The sequence below is a fragment of the Gastrolobium bilobum genome, unplaced genomic scaffold, assembly GCF_033153095.1.
Source record: "Gastrolobium bilobum isolate Gb01-03AN ecotype WA unplaced genomic scaffold, APGP_CSIRO_Gbil_v1 utg399718, whole genome shotgun sequence".
Lineage (NCBI taxonomy): Eukaryota > Viridiplantae > Streptophyta > Magnoliopsida > Fabales > Fabaceae > Gastrolobium > Gastrolobium bilobum.
The window spans coordinates 19,393-36,957 of NW_026897942.1; the positions used below are offsets into that span (position 1 = coordinate 19,393).

General features: G+C 33.9%; 1 protein-coding gene across 1 annotated transcript; it reads right to left on the reverse strand.

Annotated features, from left to right (window-relative positions):
* Window positions 1-1,087: 1,087 nt before the first annotated feature.
* LOC133311631 (rab GTPase-activating protein 22-like) lies at window positions 1,088-8,218 on the reverse strand. The gene is made up of 11 exons (XM_061512707.1): window positions 8,129-8,218; window positions 7,144-7,239; window positions 6,390-6,493; window positions 5,831-6,099; window positions 5,003-5,125; window positions 3,869-3,957; window positions 3,485-3,590; window positions 2,889-2,986; window positions 2,325-2,579; window positions 2,052-2,135; window positions 1,088-1,395 (listed from the first exon to the last, which is right to left on the reverse strand). The coding sequence occupies exons 1-11, from the start codon at window positions 8,216-8,218 to the stop codon at window positions 1,381-1,383; spliced, it is 1,329 nt and encodes a 442-aa protein (XP_061368691.1). The 3' UTR covers window positions 1,088-1,380.
* Window positions 8,219-17,565: the final 9,347 nt, after the last annotated feature.

The window sequence follows — 17,565 nt, forward strand, 5'->3', positions numbered from 1 at the left end:
TGCTTAATGCTTAATTCAAGAGGGATTACTAAGACATTAGAATTCTGATTGGGTTAAAGGGTTGAAATCGCTAAGACATTATGGTTCAACTATTTTATAGGAATATAATGAATTGTCTAAACAAACGAATTAATTAAATTATAAAATACAGTATAGGAATATAAGGGAGGATCGGAGATGAAGTGCATCCTGGCTACCTCCTTTTTATAAATTTTTCATCAATATTTTCTCGCGTTCTTGATCTTTTCTTGCATGCGTTCAAAATTAATTGTTATTAATTTTCTATTTTAAATTAATAACAATGTGACACTCGTTCCATTCCAAAGGCTTTATCTAGTTACTCATATTTAATATTTGAGACACGCAATAAAGAATGTTTTTATTCTTAAAATTTATTCATAACAATAAAGAAGTACATGAGTCTATCTAACTCTCGTATTGTTTGTAGACACCTATGTACTAACATATGCACCTCATGCAACATGTGAAAGTGTTTGCCTCACACTTAGTGTGGCCCAACTAGACAAAATGGTTGTGGCTCTCCTATGCTTAGTTTTTAGTATTTTCTTGGTTGGTTGTGTGTTAATTCAAGTTAAGTAGTTGGTTGCTTGTGTACCCAAAAAAAAGTAGTCGGTTGCTATGTGTTCCATCATTTTCAAAGGTTGAAGAAGTTGCACCAGAGCCAAGGAAGGCAAAACAAGATCGTTATGTAGAGATGAGAATGGGGAAGGATGAGGAGAATGACGTGCAAGAGTGTATGTTAGTGAATTAAATAACCTTGTCCTTCATTTGATTTTAAGATTAATTCTCATATGGCTTATTAATTGCATTTGCTTGGCCATGACTCAAATATGAAGAAGAAGCCAAATCACATAATGCTAAAGAGGAGGAAGGTGCTGCATTAGAGTTTGAGAAGTGGAACGGTGAATTTTCAGTTGATGGTGGTGGTACCCTTAATGAGAAATTTCCACCAAGGAAGAACTCGTAAAAAAAAGAACAAGATAATGAAGGCCAACATCAATTTCGTTGACAAGGACGGTTATTTCCAGTATCTTTGTTATTGATTTTGTATTTCCCCCCCTTTCTTTCAATATAAAATATATTACAAAGTATGAACAGATAGTTGTACAGAATAATATCATGGACAACCTTTGTTATTTTAGATATACAAAAAAATGAAAATAAAAATTTCTCATACAACAGTTGATTCTCAGCTAAGACTTGAAGGTTGGAGCCTTTATTTGTATTTTTTAAAAAATTCTGTAAAATCCAGTCCAAATTTTATGAGGAGCTTCAATATTGTCTCCCAAACAAAGGGCATCATGCAGGAAGCAACACATCACTTGATCAGCGAAAAAACAAATATATCATGGGTTGGTGCTAGGGTTTCTTGGCCTGCAACAATTACAAATTCATTGTATATTGAGAGGATAACTAAACAAAAATATATTAGAAACAATAAAGAGAAGGGGAAAAATAAAAGAGATAAAAACCAAGCAAGAAGCAATATGGTCACGGGTTAAGGCAAACATAAATAGTGGCATATGTCACATATCTTGTCCACATAAACAATTATCTATGACTTATGCCATTCCATATTTTAAATGTAGCAGCACTTATTGTATTTATTTATTCATTTATTTTTTAGTGACGGGCATAACCAAAGACACAACTCAATCATGGCATATATATTCCTTCAAATTTCAATAACTTAAAAAAGAGGCTGATGCATACTGTAGCATGACTATAATAAACAGTTATTCTTGTGCTTCCTTTTATATGCAATGAGTCAGAAACAATTAGGAGGCAAGAATGGTAGGACCAATAGTATAAGAAAGAAATGCTGAGATACATGCATTGCAGGATTCTAGGCAGGACAAAATTGCAAACCACAACTCATGTTCTGATCGAGATTACTTTAATTGAAGATCAATACTGATATTTACATTGCAGATTCAATATGCAGTAAACTTGTCCTTCCATTATATGGAAACATGGTGATATGGAAAGTTAAAAAAATAAAAATAAAAATAAAGAAAAGGTTGTAGTACCTTTTTCAAATATTTCTTGTGAAGTTTCAGTGCCGCAATACAAGCTTTTTTGGCATCTAGATTTCCATTTACGTCATTCAATATCTGAGAAAAATCAAATCAGAGGGCCAAAGAAGGAAGTTAATGGATATGAAAAAGGTAAGTTAAATTTGTTAAAGAATACATATAACAAGTATTAACACAACTTCTAGCAAGAAATAAATGAAGTAATCTAATATAGATTGTTCCTTCCAATTTAGTGCAAACTGAAACCCCAGAAGTTACATGACTAACCTTTACAACATCATCCAGCCCTCGTGCTTGCTGGAGTAGTGTTGCACTTTTTTCTTTTAACACACTGGCAACAAGGAAAATAGATATGGGAAGAGGAGGAGCTTCTGCATTCTTTGCTCCATTTTTCATATTTTCTCTCTCAAACTTCCCATAATGACGTATTGACTTTAATCTTCGTTCAGATTTTTCAGAATTTTCTTCAGCTTCTTCATACAACCAGAACAAGTCAGGATCATATTCCAGAGCCCACATCATCTGTCAAATACTTCAAGTAATTAGTTATCCCAATCACCATAAACTCTTTTCATGGACACAAGCACACACACAATATTAACACAATGATACAACATAAAACTAACTAGATCTATCATCAAAGATTTCAACCAACAATTTCTAACAGAAAATAATGTAAACACCGAGAAAAAGACATGGGTTGTGATATCGAACAAATTGGAAATTACATTCATTTTGAGTGCATTTTTTTTATAAGCATAAAGTGACTCAAATGTTTCTTTGTTCAAGAAATGTAACAGAATACATCAGCACAAAAGAAGCTAAACAAACCTCCCAAAGGTACAATGAATCGCAAAAGGAGAATTCTCGACGAAACAGAACCATTAGCATCCGAAAAGCAAACAGATAGTCACCTCCACCAAGATGCTCTGCGCTCCAACATTAACAGACAACTCATTGTTACTTTCCATTTCTCAAACATCAATTGAGAATAGTGGAAACAAACACATAAAAATATAATTCATGGAGGAAAGTATTTAACACCTTTGAAATGACAATGTAACAGTTATCATAATGAAAGATGAATTGATGAATGAAACCGTCAACTGACTTAAGTATAACTGAATACCAAGGAATAAGAAATTTTCTCCTACTATTTTCTCCCATCATCATTTCTTGAAATAATCACACAAAAACAACCCGAGCAATTCCTTGTGCACAAGATTCCCTGACTTGCTAGGGAAGGAATGACTATATGCAGCCTTACCCATGCATTTTTTGTAAAGAGACTGTTTCTTAGACTCAAAATTGTAATCACAAGGAGCAACCTTACGCTGCTCCAAGATTTTCCCTCAATCACACAAAAACAACATTGTGCCTTGCTTGAACATAAATAAAAACAAAGAAGGATGGACGCAAGGAAATACCTAAATGTTGATGAAGTTTTGGATCAATTACTTGAGTAATTGAAGCCAAATTACTTAGTTGAGTCTCCACCCCAACAGAGCTATCAGTACATCTGAAATTTCCTCGCTTTAAAATTTAAAAAAAACACACCATAAGAAATGGAGATGAAGTCAAATGCAGTGAAAATTGTAGCTATAAAGAATAATACATTTTGCTTTTCAGCTCCCTTATTATTACATATTGAAATACATTATAGAATTTCGATTTTCATATTTGCAAAAACTTGAGTTCAACTATGATTTCATACACGGAAATTCCATCTTTCGAATTTGGCTTATAGGGGGAAAAAAGGGAAAGGCACATTGACTTAGTTTTGTAGCAGTAGAGTAGAGATTAGAGTTTACCAGTCTACGCATCAGACGCTCAAAGCACCAAAATGCATCAGCTTCATCATTGAAAAGTATAATCATGGGAGAGCATAGGTCACTCATTCCTAAAAATTGTATAATGATAAACCGAAAGCTAACATTAGTTGCTAATGATGGTTACATTAAGTTTCTTACAAAATTGCAAGTACATCAGAAGTAAAACAAATTGTTGAGATATATAAAACCATTAATGTAGCCTCACCCAAAAGCTTAAGCTTTTGTGTTGAATTGGTTCTTTACATGGTATCAGAGCCTCGCCGCCCCCCATTTTCTCTTGTGGCGTTTCTTAGCACAGGTAGGCTGGGCCTGTTGCATTGTCCACTCTTCAAGCCCAATGAGCTCTCGTGTGAGGGGACGTGTTGAGATATATAGTCCCACATTGGTTGTATGTGCAACTAATGTGGAGTTTATAAGACCTTGGGCACTCCCACCCTTTGAGCTTGCTTTTGGGGTGGTGTATCTCAAGGTTCTTTACACAAATTTATACAAAAAAATCTTGACCTGTTAGGTGTAGGCTAAGGAATAATTTTATATCTATAACTTACTCTATAAGCAAGTGCTCATTCAAGATGAAGTGTGGACAATCTACAAACTCACTTTACCTTGTGCTGAAATTTAATTTAATAATGATGAATTGGAGTGGCAAGGATTATACTTTTTTTTTTATTTGGTCATAAAGGTTTTGATACTATCTCAAAGACTAACTCGTTAAAGTTTAAGCTGTCAGGTGGAGGCTGAGGAATGGTTTATATCTGTAATATGGTTAATGAAAAATAATTTAGAGGGTTTAATTATCAAGTATTGACTGACCACTTAAAAAATTTGACTAAATAACTAATAAAAATGAAGGAACTCTTTTGTTAGTTCAAAAACCCATTGTACTTGAACAAAACAAACTACCACAACCATAAATTATCAAATAAAAAAATGCTCTAAGAATATTGTCTTTCCTTTGGGTACCAGGGGGTATTGAGGTCATGGAATTATCACATGCATTAAGGTAAGATATCACAACTAGAATCAATAGGAGCATCTAAATATAGTATTGATCAATGTCCAAAAGAGGCAAAATAATTAAGATTAAAATGGATCACTTATTTAAAGACCCACCTTGACCATAGCCAACATCTGTATCTATCCGAGCATAAACAGCAAGAATATCCCATAGTTTTGATAAGTTCTCTTTCTTCTCATAAAAAACCAGTGTCCTATCAGTACGAATCACGTCAAGACCTGAAATATATGTTTGTGCAAGAAAAAGGATCATTCACCATGTGAATTATTTTATGGTGATAGGGTTTTACCTTTTTACACGAGAAAACTTTCAAAAACAATGGTGTCAGTACATTCTTTACTCCATTTCAAGAAATCAAAGTTAGAGACAACTGAGTCATGCCAAACAGTTGTAGCACAGTAGCACAAAATCAGTTTGAATTTGGACAACAATGCATTTCGAACAATAACATGGCACATGGAAATATCACTAGAAATTACATAAGGAAACCATGCAACATGGACAATGTGTGTTAAATATATGCTACAATGGAGTGCTTAAACTATTCCATTGAGAATACAATATCTGAAAAACAATGCATAAGCAGTAAACTATAGATCATAGAAGGCTTGAAAATTACAATTGAAGGTTACTGAAGTGTGTATTGTGTTCACCTCGATAAAAATTTAAACTAGGTAGGGCTAGGTGGGGGGATTCACAATTTTAAAAAGATTGATTCTCTACATCAGTGTGCTCTAATATGGAAAGTAAATTTAATAACTATGTTGCAGTTATACAAGTTAATAATTGGATTTATGAAGAAAGGAATTGCAAGGAAAGGTTCCACCTAAAACTCTTAGATTATATATGGCTTAAAATTAATAAATAACATTTAATTGGAGAAATATATTACAGTGCTTTGAGAACCAAAGATGTTCACAGACCTATTTGATGGAGAGTTAACATCCACTGGATTACTTTCTTGTCTGTCACTTTTTTTAAGTTATTTGCAGCCCCCATACCATTGGTGCCACCCATATTATTATCTTGAGGAGGTACGATCACTCCATTGTCTGGATTATTTTCTAATAGAACCAATGGATCTTGAATCGATAAACCATCATCAGTAATTACGGGTGCGGTGATAAATCTACCACTTCCCACAAGAGGAAACAATTGGCGGCATTCTTCCTTCCATGTAGCATATTGCTCCCTGACAATATATATTTAAAGTTATTCAACTAATGATCTAATTATATTTAGAATTCAAAACACAGTAGTCTTAACTGATAAAATTATCAGGAAATGTCCCTGTCTAATGGAGGTGGAAGCAATTCTTGCTATATTTTTCAATGCATATCAAGCCTGTAGTGAGATATTATAGCCATTCCATTTTCATTTTAAAGGATGACACAAGCCTTAGAGATTGTAGTGACTTTTTTAAAAGCTCTAGGATGTAAAATGTGATGTCAATGACGGGATTATGAAGCAGAAAATGATTACCTTCGGCGCTGCCGTAACTCATCTCTTTCCTCATATGTACTTTTGGGATCATAGCAACCAAGTAGAAATTCCCAAACTTCTCCTCTAATTGATGGATGGATTCCCTGGTTAGAAGAATTCAATAAAGTGAGACAAAATATTCTTGGGATTCCCTGCTTCACACTGTCTTGACTGTAGCAAGCTATATTTTCAGCTTCTGCACAAAAACCCTTGAAAGGTCTTATAAAAAAATCTAAATGTGTAAAGAACCAATTCAACCCAAAAGCTTAAGTTGTTGGGTGAGGTTATATTAATAGTTTTATATATCTCTAATACGTCCCCTCATACGAGAGCCACTGGGCTTGAAGGGTGAACAATACACAGAAAGAAATTCCACTTGAAAGAAAGTGGGGGCGGTGAGAATCGAACCCGGTACACCGAGGCTCTGATACCATATAAAGAACCATTTCAACCCAAAACCTTAAGGTGTTGGGTAAGGGCCTTTTTAATAGTTTATATTATTCTCTAACAATATGCATTGCAATGTCTACCATGGTAATAGGAGCTCATGTTGTAGAGAGAACCAAAAGAGACCAAGAAACAAAGGACCAGTTAAGTTCCGAGCATTAATATTACAAGATAGATATCAGTTGTTTTATTGACAAGCTAAAGTTTCCTAATGGACCTAATTACCATGTAAATGAAGTACGAGAGAATAAATTTCATATCTTCATATGTATTAAAGCAGCATTTTAACTGCAAAAATTGCAATTACCCCATGGTGGATTCGGCTTAGAGTCTTGCCTATATCCAGATACCCTTCTGGAGAAAATGCAGCGTGCCACTTTCTTTCACTTAGTGTTTTACCAGCCTGGACCACATAACGACAAGAATTTCAAATTTAAAGCACATATTATTAGATTGAAAATCAAAATACATCTGAATATTCTCAGTTGAAGGCATATGATTGTTGTATTAAGGTGTAGACCATCTAACTAATATATGTGATTTAGTTTTTACATTTTCACAAGATAAAAACCTGACGAGCAATTCAGTATTAGATACTTGTCATGATCCATCATAAAACACCAAGTGAAATTTTGTCCATACTCAGTTTCCCTTCTCTTATAAGTGAATAACTTATACAACAAAATAATCAGTCAATTAATAAACAGCTGATATGCTGCATTATTTAATCCAGTAACAGTGTAGTAGAAATCTGAATACAATGATTGTTTCACTTCATTAAGTTCAACTTGATAATTTAACTCAGTTACGTAACCTGCATTCAAATTTGCAGGTAAATGATGTGGCAATTTCTACACAGGGTTTCATTGATGAAACGTGAAATTCAATGGCATCAATTAATTCAAAATTCATAACAAGCCAAAGATAACTACCAAACTATCCTATAAGCAACAATAATCAAAACCTTTCTTTTCCTTCTGATAAAACACCATCATAACAACCATTTTTCACCATTCTGTAAAGGTCGTTGTCCATTTAACATATTTATGAACAAGTTTAAAGTTTCAATAATTAGAAATCACAAGTTTAATTATCTCCTAAATGAACCAAAGCTACTTGCGGTTAAGTAACTACTCAAACTTAATAACAAGGCTTAGAAATTACACCTTAGCAATCAACATTCAATAAACAGAAACAAAACATAACATTCTTAAATGATCAATGCATTGAACCAAATCTAAACTAATATTCAAATGCATTGCTCATATATATAGGGCAAAAAAAAAACTGACCTTAATCCTAAATTTAGATTTGGGGACATCGGTGCACTCAGGGCGGATTTCATAGAAAGAATCAGCAGGAGCTCCAGGATCTCTCCACATCCCAAAAAATCAAAAGAATTCTTAAGGAAACAAAAAATTGCAAATTTAAAAAGCAATGATTTTTATATGAATATCCTTGCCAGCACCCAGGAGCTGGACCCCTTTGAAATGATAAAGCAAATCCAGAAAAAAAACAACAAAATTCCTCAGAATCTCTGGTGAAGAATTCAAAGGGGATCCAACCAAGGTTCAACAGGTAAGACCAAGCTCCAAATCCAAACAAAACCAAAACCAAAACAAACAAAAAAACCCAAAAAAATGTTTGTTTTTTTTTTCTTTTGGGTATTTTTTTAGTTTATTTAGAATTTATGGTTTTGTGGGGTTATGAATGGTGATTGTGTTGTGAGGAAGGAAAGTCCTGATACCGTGTCAAAAATGATTCACAACCTCACGAACCCCCAACACTTGCCCGTTTAATCCGTATATATATTTACACAAACTCATTTATTTTATTTATTTTTTTGTTTTTCTCTCTCTTGAAATTTCCATTTTATTTTTTGTGTGATGTACGTACCAGAGGAGGCTAAACTTTGGTTATGGCTAAATTGAAGTTTCTTACCAGAGGAGGCTTTTTCGCTTTACTTATTTAAGCGAAATGACCTTGTTTTGCGAGTTGGAAGAATGGAAGTGGATAATAATAAACATAAATAGGTGTATGATTGGTTTAACTTTTAGAGACAGAACGCATTAGGTTACATATATGGAAAGAGACCAACCAAGCAGAGTTGGTGTGGAATTGGTTTTGTGCTGGCTTAACATTTTACGCGGGAACAAAATGTTCAATCGAGCCAAGTATATGCGAAATCTTTTTAGAGATTCTGGTTTAAATTCCGTGTTCTAAAAGTATCAAATCTATGACACGTGACACGTGAGTTATATCGATTATGATTGTATTTAATTTCCACAGAATCCCTTATAGCATTTATTTTAGTTAGGGGTGATATTTATCAACAAGATTCGCGTATACTGTACGAGAAATTTGTGTTCGCGTTCATTCATTTTTAAATTCATGTTATATTTATGTTAGCCATACTTCTGTCGTGTTGTATGTCAATCTACAAATATAAAATTAATTCATGTTATATGTTATTTGTTTTTCATATCAACTTGCGTAATAAACTATACATTTTGATATTAATAAGTTGGGTAATATTTTTTTTGTGTAGTATAAGAGAAGTAATATCTCTTACTCAAACAATAAATAGAAGAGAGAAAAAAGTTGGAGGTGAGAGAAAAAAATTCTTGTGAAACTCATTTGAAAAATATAAGTGTAGAAGATAATACTTCTCTTATCTAACATAAGAAAAATATTACCCTAATAAGTTATTTGTGTTGTATTATGTCAATTCGCATAATAAGTTACATATTTTGAGATTAATAGATTATTTGTATTTGTGTCAATCTGCAAAATAAACGAATCATATTCGTGTTAAAAGTTTTATCTCATTTTTAAGTTTGTATCATATTTATACTTGTATAAAATTTGTGTTGTGACAAGTTAACCCTACTTTTAATGTTGCAATTAATAGTGTATTGATAGGGAAAACCAATAATGATCAGACATAATTGGCTTCATGCTTGTAATGTAATCCCGTTAATGTTTTTATGCTGGCCCCTGTATGAATAATGAAGAGAATTTTGGGTACAAAATGTATACAGATACTTTTTTTTTTTTACACTGATTATTATCTCATAAAAGTTAGCTTTATCTGTTTAATCATTGCGTCTTTGAACATTAACAAAATGAAAACCCCAGCAGCTCCCTCGTATCAACCCCACTCATTTAGATAAAGAAAATCAGAAACCAAAATACAATCAAGTAGCAAAAGTTGCAATCTTCATCTTGAGAAAAGTGCAATCTTCTTCTTGAAAAAAATATGTGTCATTTTAAATGATGTAAAGTTATATCATTTTAAATGAGAAAAAGAGATAGATCATGAGGGGAGAAAATGGAAAAAAAAAATAAAGATATAGATCTCACCTCTTTGTGAGAGTAAAAAGACACAAGTTGTATCATTTAAAAGAACAAATAATTTTCCCCATTTTTGTTAGATTTGAAATGTGAATAGCAAAGTGAGGCAAAAAATGGGGGAGGAAGAAAATAGTTACAAATGAAAATAATAAAATTGGTAGGCAGAGCTAGGAATACAAGTCAAGAGAAGCATTGGAGAATATCACCAATTAATTGAAGTTATTTCGAATTGATATGTAGTTGTGTTAAAAATTTAGTAGAGAATAAATTGCCATTCTTATAGTCCTACCTTGTTTGACCAGATTAACTGATTAATTAATAAATCGGTAGAGAAATTTAATATATATATATATATATATATATATATATATATATATATATATATATATATAGGCAGGATTTCTTGATACTTTATTAGAGAGCCGTTAGATAAAAAAAGATCAATGGTGTCACATGTTTACAAATCAGAGTCGTTAATCTTTTTTGATCTAATGACTCTCAAATGAGATGTCAAATTTTAAATTTGACAATGATGTTAAAGAGTCCTACCTCATGTGTATATATATATATATATATATATATATATATATATATATATATATATATAAGAGAAGGGAAACTAATATAAATAAAGAAAACGAAGTTAGTTATTATCATGGGGAACTTTTTTTAAGTTAAATTATAATTTTGTCCTTCATATGTAATATTTATTTTTAATTTTTTCTCTATCAAAAAGTTTTAAATTTAGTTCTTACATGTATATTCCTTTTTTTTTTGGGTAGACATATTCCTTTTTAATTTAGTCTTTATAAACATTTAAATCAAAGTTATAATACAGTAAAATGTAAGGGTCAAATTTTCAATTTATTCTTAATGAATGACACATTTGGTTAGCCAAAAATGTTCAGGATTCAGTTTCAGATTCGATTTCTGGAGAACGAATTCTAATTCTTGATTAGTCACTGTACTTCTGATTTAATACACTAGTCTCTTAATTTTGTGGTATAATAAATTTTTTTAATCTTTGTCCTTACATTAATATTTTTTTTATCAAGATAACTAACAAATCCAGATCTTGTTGGGTCTCTGGCCCATGATCGACCGGATCAAAGTGATGATGCTTTAATATTTTGTTAAAAGATGCTTAAACGCTGAAGAAACTCAGCACTACCGTTGAAGAAGAATACTATCTTGTAGATTAGGATTCTCTATCCTCTTTACATAGAGAAATGCTTCTTGAGGTACTTGCCATCATTTAGAGGATGAAATTCTCTGGTTACTGAGCCAAAGTGAATTTTGTAATCCTATCATTCATAGTGCAATTTTTTCTAGACGTGGTCCTGATGTTTTTATTCTTCACATCGAAGATATTTTTCACGTTAAAAATTTTGGTTTTCTCTCTTCCTCTGAATCCTAAGTAAGGCTTGTTTTACTGTTACTGTTCACTGTCGCTTCCACATGCGACTTAAAGAAGCTGGGCTAATCAAATCCTAAGCCAGGCTCAGAATTGCCCGGCTCCATGACACAACATACCTAATCAGACAAAAAAAATGATTAATTTGTCAAAATCAAATAACATTTTTTGAAAACATTTTAAATGCTCAAAGTTTTTTTTTTAACAAGGGAAAAGAAAGTTAACAGTTAACCAGTCTGAGTATAGAAACCTCTATAGAATCCTGTTGAACCAAGACCCAACATCCTACAGGGGGATTGTCGAACACAATGGTGTTCCAATCTTGAGAGAGAGACTCATTGGCTAGCCAATCCGGAACGAAATTACACTCCCTATGAACATGAGAGATATGCACTGTCCAGTGGCGTTTGGTAAAGGACTGGATTCTATCCACCAAGTTGAAGACAGGCTTGTTAGGATTACACCCATTGAGCAGCAGAGTAACCAACGTTAAAGAATCAACCTCGAGCCATACCATCCTATATTCTTTTTTCCAGGCCAAGTCCAGACTAATATAGACTCTCCAAAGTTCAGCCTAAAGAGAATTCCCTCTGCCAAGAAACTTGCCAAAGTGAACTAAATTGGATGATGTTCAAAGTTAAAACAACACTGGTCGGATTGGATTGGGTTAAAAAAAAGAAAGTTAAAACTATTTAATTAGCCTCCGGTTTGTAAAAAAAAAAGTTCAGTTAATCCAAAGTGAACTAAATTGACCAAAATTGAAATGGTATTTGTATCATTGAATTCGATTTTTTTTGTTTCAGCAAGCATAGTCAAAATCTACTTCTCTAGGGAAAAAATTTGTTGAATTTCTTTTTTCTTTTTTCAAATTTATCGAAACTGAGAGTGTAAATTTTACGAGAGAGGGGGGGGGGGGGGGGGGGGGGGGGGGGGGGGGGGGGGGGTTGAAGGATATCTTAGATTTATGCGGAAGCGATTTAGGACCTAGTACATTGGTATGCTTACCGAATCATCCTTGTTTCACAATTACCTCTCGGTGCGCAGGTGTCGTGTAGAATCTTCCCTTGTAGGATTCCTCTTCACGAACAGCTCACCTTAGCGCCGCAGCACGAACAACCTCCTTGAAGCTAGACTGTGGCAGATCTTCCAGACTATCTCTCGAGGAGGATGAGATGGTTGTGTGGGCAACCGTTCAGATGATGAACGTCTGCCTCTTGGGGTTTGTTTCTGATGATCTATTCACCTTGGAGGCACAAGAGGAGAAAACTATGAATATATACACTTAGGTCTTAGACATAACTCAACCCTAAGTCTCATGGGCTCAAGTTTCACTGAAGCCCAATAGGACTTTAGTGACCAAAAGAGCATATATCCAACAATCTCCCACTTGCTCTTTAAGATACAAACTTGAGTTCGTAAACCCAAGATCATGTAGCCCATAAGCTATCATCATCTGATAATATACCCCATCCCTTGTCTCGAGCTAGCCTGGGGACCTACCATTTGTCATTGATCAAGGCTCCTGATAATCAACGAATGATTATCTAATTCGGTGCTACTCCACTAAAAGCCCGAACTTGAACTCCAAGATTAACAACACTTATAACATGAATATGCATCGCCCCTTTGTAGAATGTCTATAATTGATTGACAAGTTTTCTGTAACTCAATCAATTATTTATTCCATTGACTATGATAGTTTCTCTAATGGATTACATGCACTGGCCAGTGTCTTTAATATCCAAGTACCGAAACATATCAAGGGGACATATCCTACAAATTCCATGTTGTTTATCTCATAAATACCGATAATCAAATAATCTCACTCCCAAAATACCGAGTTATTGGCCGTCAATAGATCGAACCTCACCCGTTGGTAAATCAAAGAATGAAAACTATTTGATTACCTATTTATAATAAACTCAGGATTAAGAGCAATTACATAACTATAGTTAACTAGAGATTTGATACCTTATGACAGAAAAACAACCTTAATCAAATCTCTCCTTGATCCTTTCAATGTGAATGTTAACTCACACCAATATTTTACAATGATTCAGACAAAATCATTTCATAAAATATTGCAGCCTAAATAAAGTGCCCAACTTTATTTAACAGCTGTGAATCCATTCATCAATTGTGAGAACCTATGATCATGTCCTCTATGAACGTATCCATATGATCATATACTCCACAATTTGATCCGGACCTTTATGTTTGTAAATAGTGCGCAAAATAAATAAATAAAACCTTATTTATGAAATTCAGAAAATTATTTTATTGTTTCATTGTCTTACTCCAAGAGCACAATGAAACCAATAACTCCCACTTGCTTAATGCAAGTCTGGGATCCTCCTAAGACCCAAAGAAGTAACATGCCTCTCGAACACAAGTTCAGGCAAACTCTTAGTAACTGGGTCTGCAAGATCCACCTCTAATGCTATCTGAGTTTAATGAAAAACTCATAGCTCGAGGTTGATTTTCTTGAGTCAATATCCACTTGAAATAACTGAATTTTTGAAAACTCAGCTTTTCAAGACTCCCACTAGAATATACCAGCATATAATCTCTCGTTCTCCAAAGATACTTGAGTACATGCTTAACAATAATCTAGTATTCCTCTAGGTTCAAAATGGTACTATCTCACTACTCCCACTACGTGACAGATGTCTGCTTTAACGCCCAACATGATATGCGTGAGTCTACCTTTGCCAAAGCATAAGATATCTTGCTCATGCATTCTTCCTTCTTAGAAGTCTTTGGTCACTCCTTAGGAAGATGGATTCCACATCTGAGAATTATAATTCTTCTCTTAGAATTCTCATGTTGAATTTTGGGTTTTGTCAATGTAAGTAGCCTGAGGTGATGCCAACAACTTATTCTTCCGGTCTCATAAGAGTTTTATACCAAGAATATAATTGGCTTCCCCAGTACTTCCATACCAAAACACTAACTTAGCCAACTCTTTATGTTTGATATTACCTCCACATTGTTTCTAATAAGGAGCATATCATATACATAAAGTACCAGAAAAGCTACTGTCTTCCGTTGTATCCTTTACATACAAATACACATCATTCATCAAGGTTCTCTCAAAATCAAAATTTTGATAACCTGATCAAAACTGATGTTTCAAGACCTGGATGCTTGCTTAAGTCTATGAAATAGACTTTCATAACTTGCATACCGTGTGTTCCTACTCATTTGCTATAAACCCTTTTGGTTGTTGTATGTAGATATCCTGACATCCAACTCCCAAAATGAAATCTCATAATTGAGACTTATAGCAACTAAGAGAATCTGGATAGACTCAAGCATGGCGTCTGGCAAAAAATGCCTCCAAGCTAGCTTTGAAGGTTTTCACCTTTCTGTCCATCCTCTCTTTGCCTTTTATGTCCACATGCACCTTGTGGGTTTTACCCCTCTTGGTGTATTTACTAGGACCGAACGGAGTTGAAATACAAATATTTCATCTCATTGTTCATAGCGTGAGCAACACTTGATCAACAACATCTTCTAGTGTATTATCGTAACTAGTAGGATCAATATCACTCAACAAGAGACAACTTGAGAGTTAACAAGGTTCTCTCCTACTACGAATGTACTGCACTAGACCTTGTGTATTTATAGGTAAAACAAATAGTGGGTCAAATGATGGATCTTCAATTTCTTGAGGATCCGATTATCCTTGATATTGTTCCTTTACATGTGATACTAATATTTCTACTAGTTTCACTTATATATTATCATGTTGAATTTCCAATTACGGTTCTCTTGTTTGTTCACCTAGAGATATATTTATCCCCTCTTGAACAATCAAGGGAACAGTGGATGGAGCTTCTAGAGATTCTGAAAATTCTTGATCTGAGATAAATCTCATCAAGAATAACCTAACTTAAGAGCTTATAATTTCTTATCTAGTCCTCTTTTAAGAAAATCTTGTGAGTGCTCACTTAGATTATCTTGTCCTTAAGACTAAATAAGAAATCATCCCTAGTTCTCTTAGGGTAGCCAAAAGATATGCACTCTTCCATACAAGATTCCATCTCATTTGACTGCTGTTGTAGGACGTGTGTCGTAGCACCCTAAATCTGAATATGGTTTGATCTGGGCTTGCACCCTTTCCATAATTCTTTAAGTGTCTTTACAACAAACTTTGACGGAATCAAGTTAAGAAGATACATTTCCTTCTTTTAGGCATCTCCCTTGAACAACATTGACAAAGATGAATAACTGAACATGATCTTCACCAAGTTTAGAAATATTTGATTTTTGCATACTGCAACTTCATTCAACTAACGCGTTCTTAGAGTTGACAGTTACAAAAATTATCCCCTCTTAAATCAGGTAAGACCTGAACTTACCAGATAAGCAGCCAACACTTTAGTCAGACCAAAGTGTTTTTGATTTGAACACCTACATGCTTTTCTGCCTCAGACTAAACCTCTTGGAAATTTCCAAAAACTTTAGACTTACGACGCACTTGGTTCATCTGTCCAAATCCAGAGTAAACATTCATATAATGAAGTACTCATCACCTCTTCTGGCCTGAACGCTAATTGGTCCACATACATTAGTATGTACCAGTTCCAGTTGAATAGTTGCGCAAACCTTTTTGGCCCTTGTAGGATTGCTTGGCCATTTTACCTTCCAAATAAGACTAACATGTAGCTGTTAGTTAAAAGATTCTTGAACTTTCAGTCCCTCTTTTAACTAAAACATGTTTCCTACTTGAGATAATGTGACTCAATCACAAAGGCCAAAGTTATGTTTCATTTGAAACTTTTATTTCTTTGGTGAATGTTCTTGTTCATCACCTTTTCCATTCAACATAACAAATTTAAAAAAGGGTATAGGACATATGTAATAAAGACTATTTAAACAATGTACCAGAAAAAACAAGACGAAGATGAACTTCGAAATGTAACTGAGGAATCAATTGCATTGTCAACCCATGTTTTAACCAAAACAACTAACAAAAATTGAATTCCTCTTGAAATCTGGAACAAATAAACAGTCACCCAAAACCATAGTCTTATAAATAACTTGTCCTACTGCAAATGCAGACACAAGTTCCCATTTTCAAGCTTAAAATATCTATGTCCATTGCTGACAGGTATGCCATGTTTGAACTACTACAAAGAGTAACAAACATAATCAGTGATTCCTGAATCAATAATTCATTCACTGATCAGGCCTCAATATACCCATGTCTGGTTCTTTTCATCACCTCTGGGCAATTTTTCTTTCAGTCTGCACTTGAAGAACTTGCCTTGCGGCTTCTTCATAGCAACTGGTTTGACAACTGATAACCAAGTCATTTTGTTCTTGTTACCACCCTTGGGTTTCCCTTTGGATTTAACAAGACTCTTAGCAAAACCTGCACCGACTGCATTCTGTCTAGCAGAGCTGCTAGACGCAGCAAACATGTCATTAAGAGTCTGAAGCATTTTTACTCCACTCTTAATCATGTACACTTGCTTCTGCAAGTATTTGGAAAGACTGACAATAATATAGCAACGAACTACCATATCTGCCATTTCTCAATCTGAGAAATGCATCTTAGTTTCCTTAAACGCTTTCTCTGCAGGTTGCTATGGCCCTCACATTGTCAGGACAAATTTTAGCTTCCATGTTTTAGAACAATATCAAAAAATTTGCTTTTCACTTATTCATAGTTGGTACCATCTAGAGGTTTTCGACTCAAAATCATTTCTAAGATATTTTCTGAAAAACATATAAAGCACACAATTACAAACAAATAATGCAATAAACAAACGAAGTGCAAGTAGATTCTCATAACTACTCTTGTTTATTGTTAACAATCCTTCAGTTTATCTTTACAAGGCTTACGATGGGCAAGTCACTTGTAAAAACCAAAATTGTTATTTGGGCCTTCAGTGCCATTGCCAGAGCCTCGATGGGAGGGTTAACAATTTTACCAAAGTTGAATGTAATTAA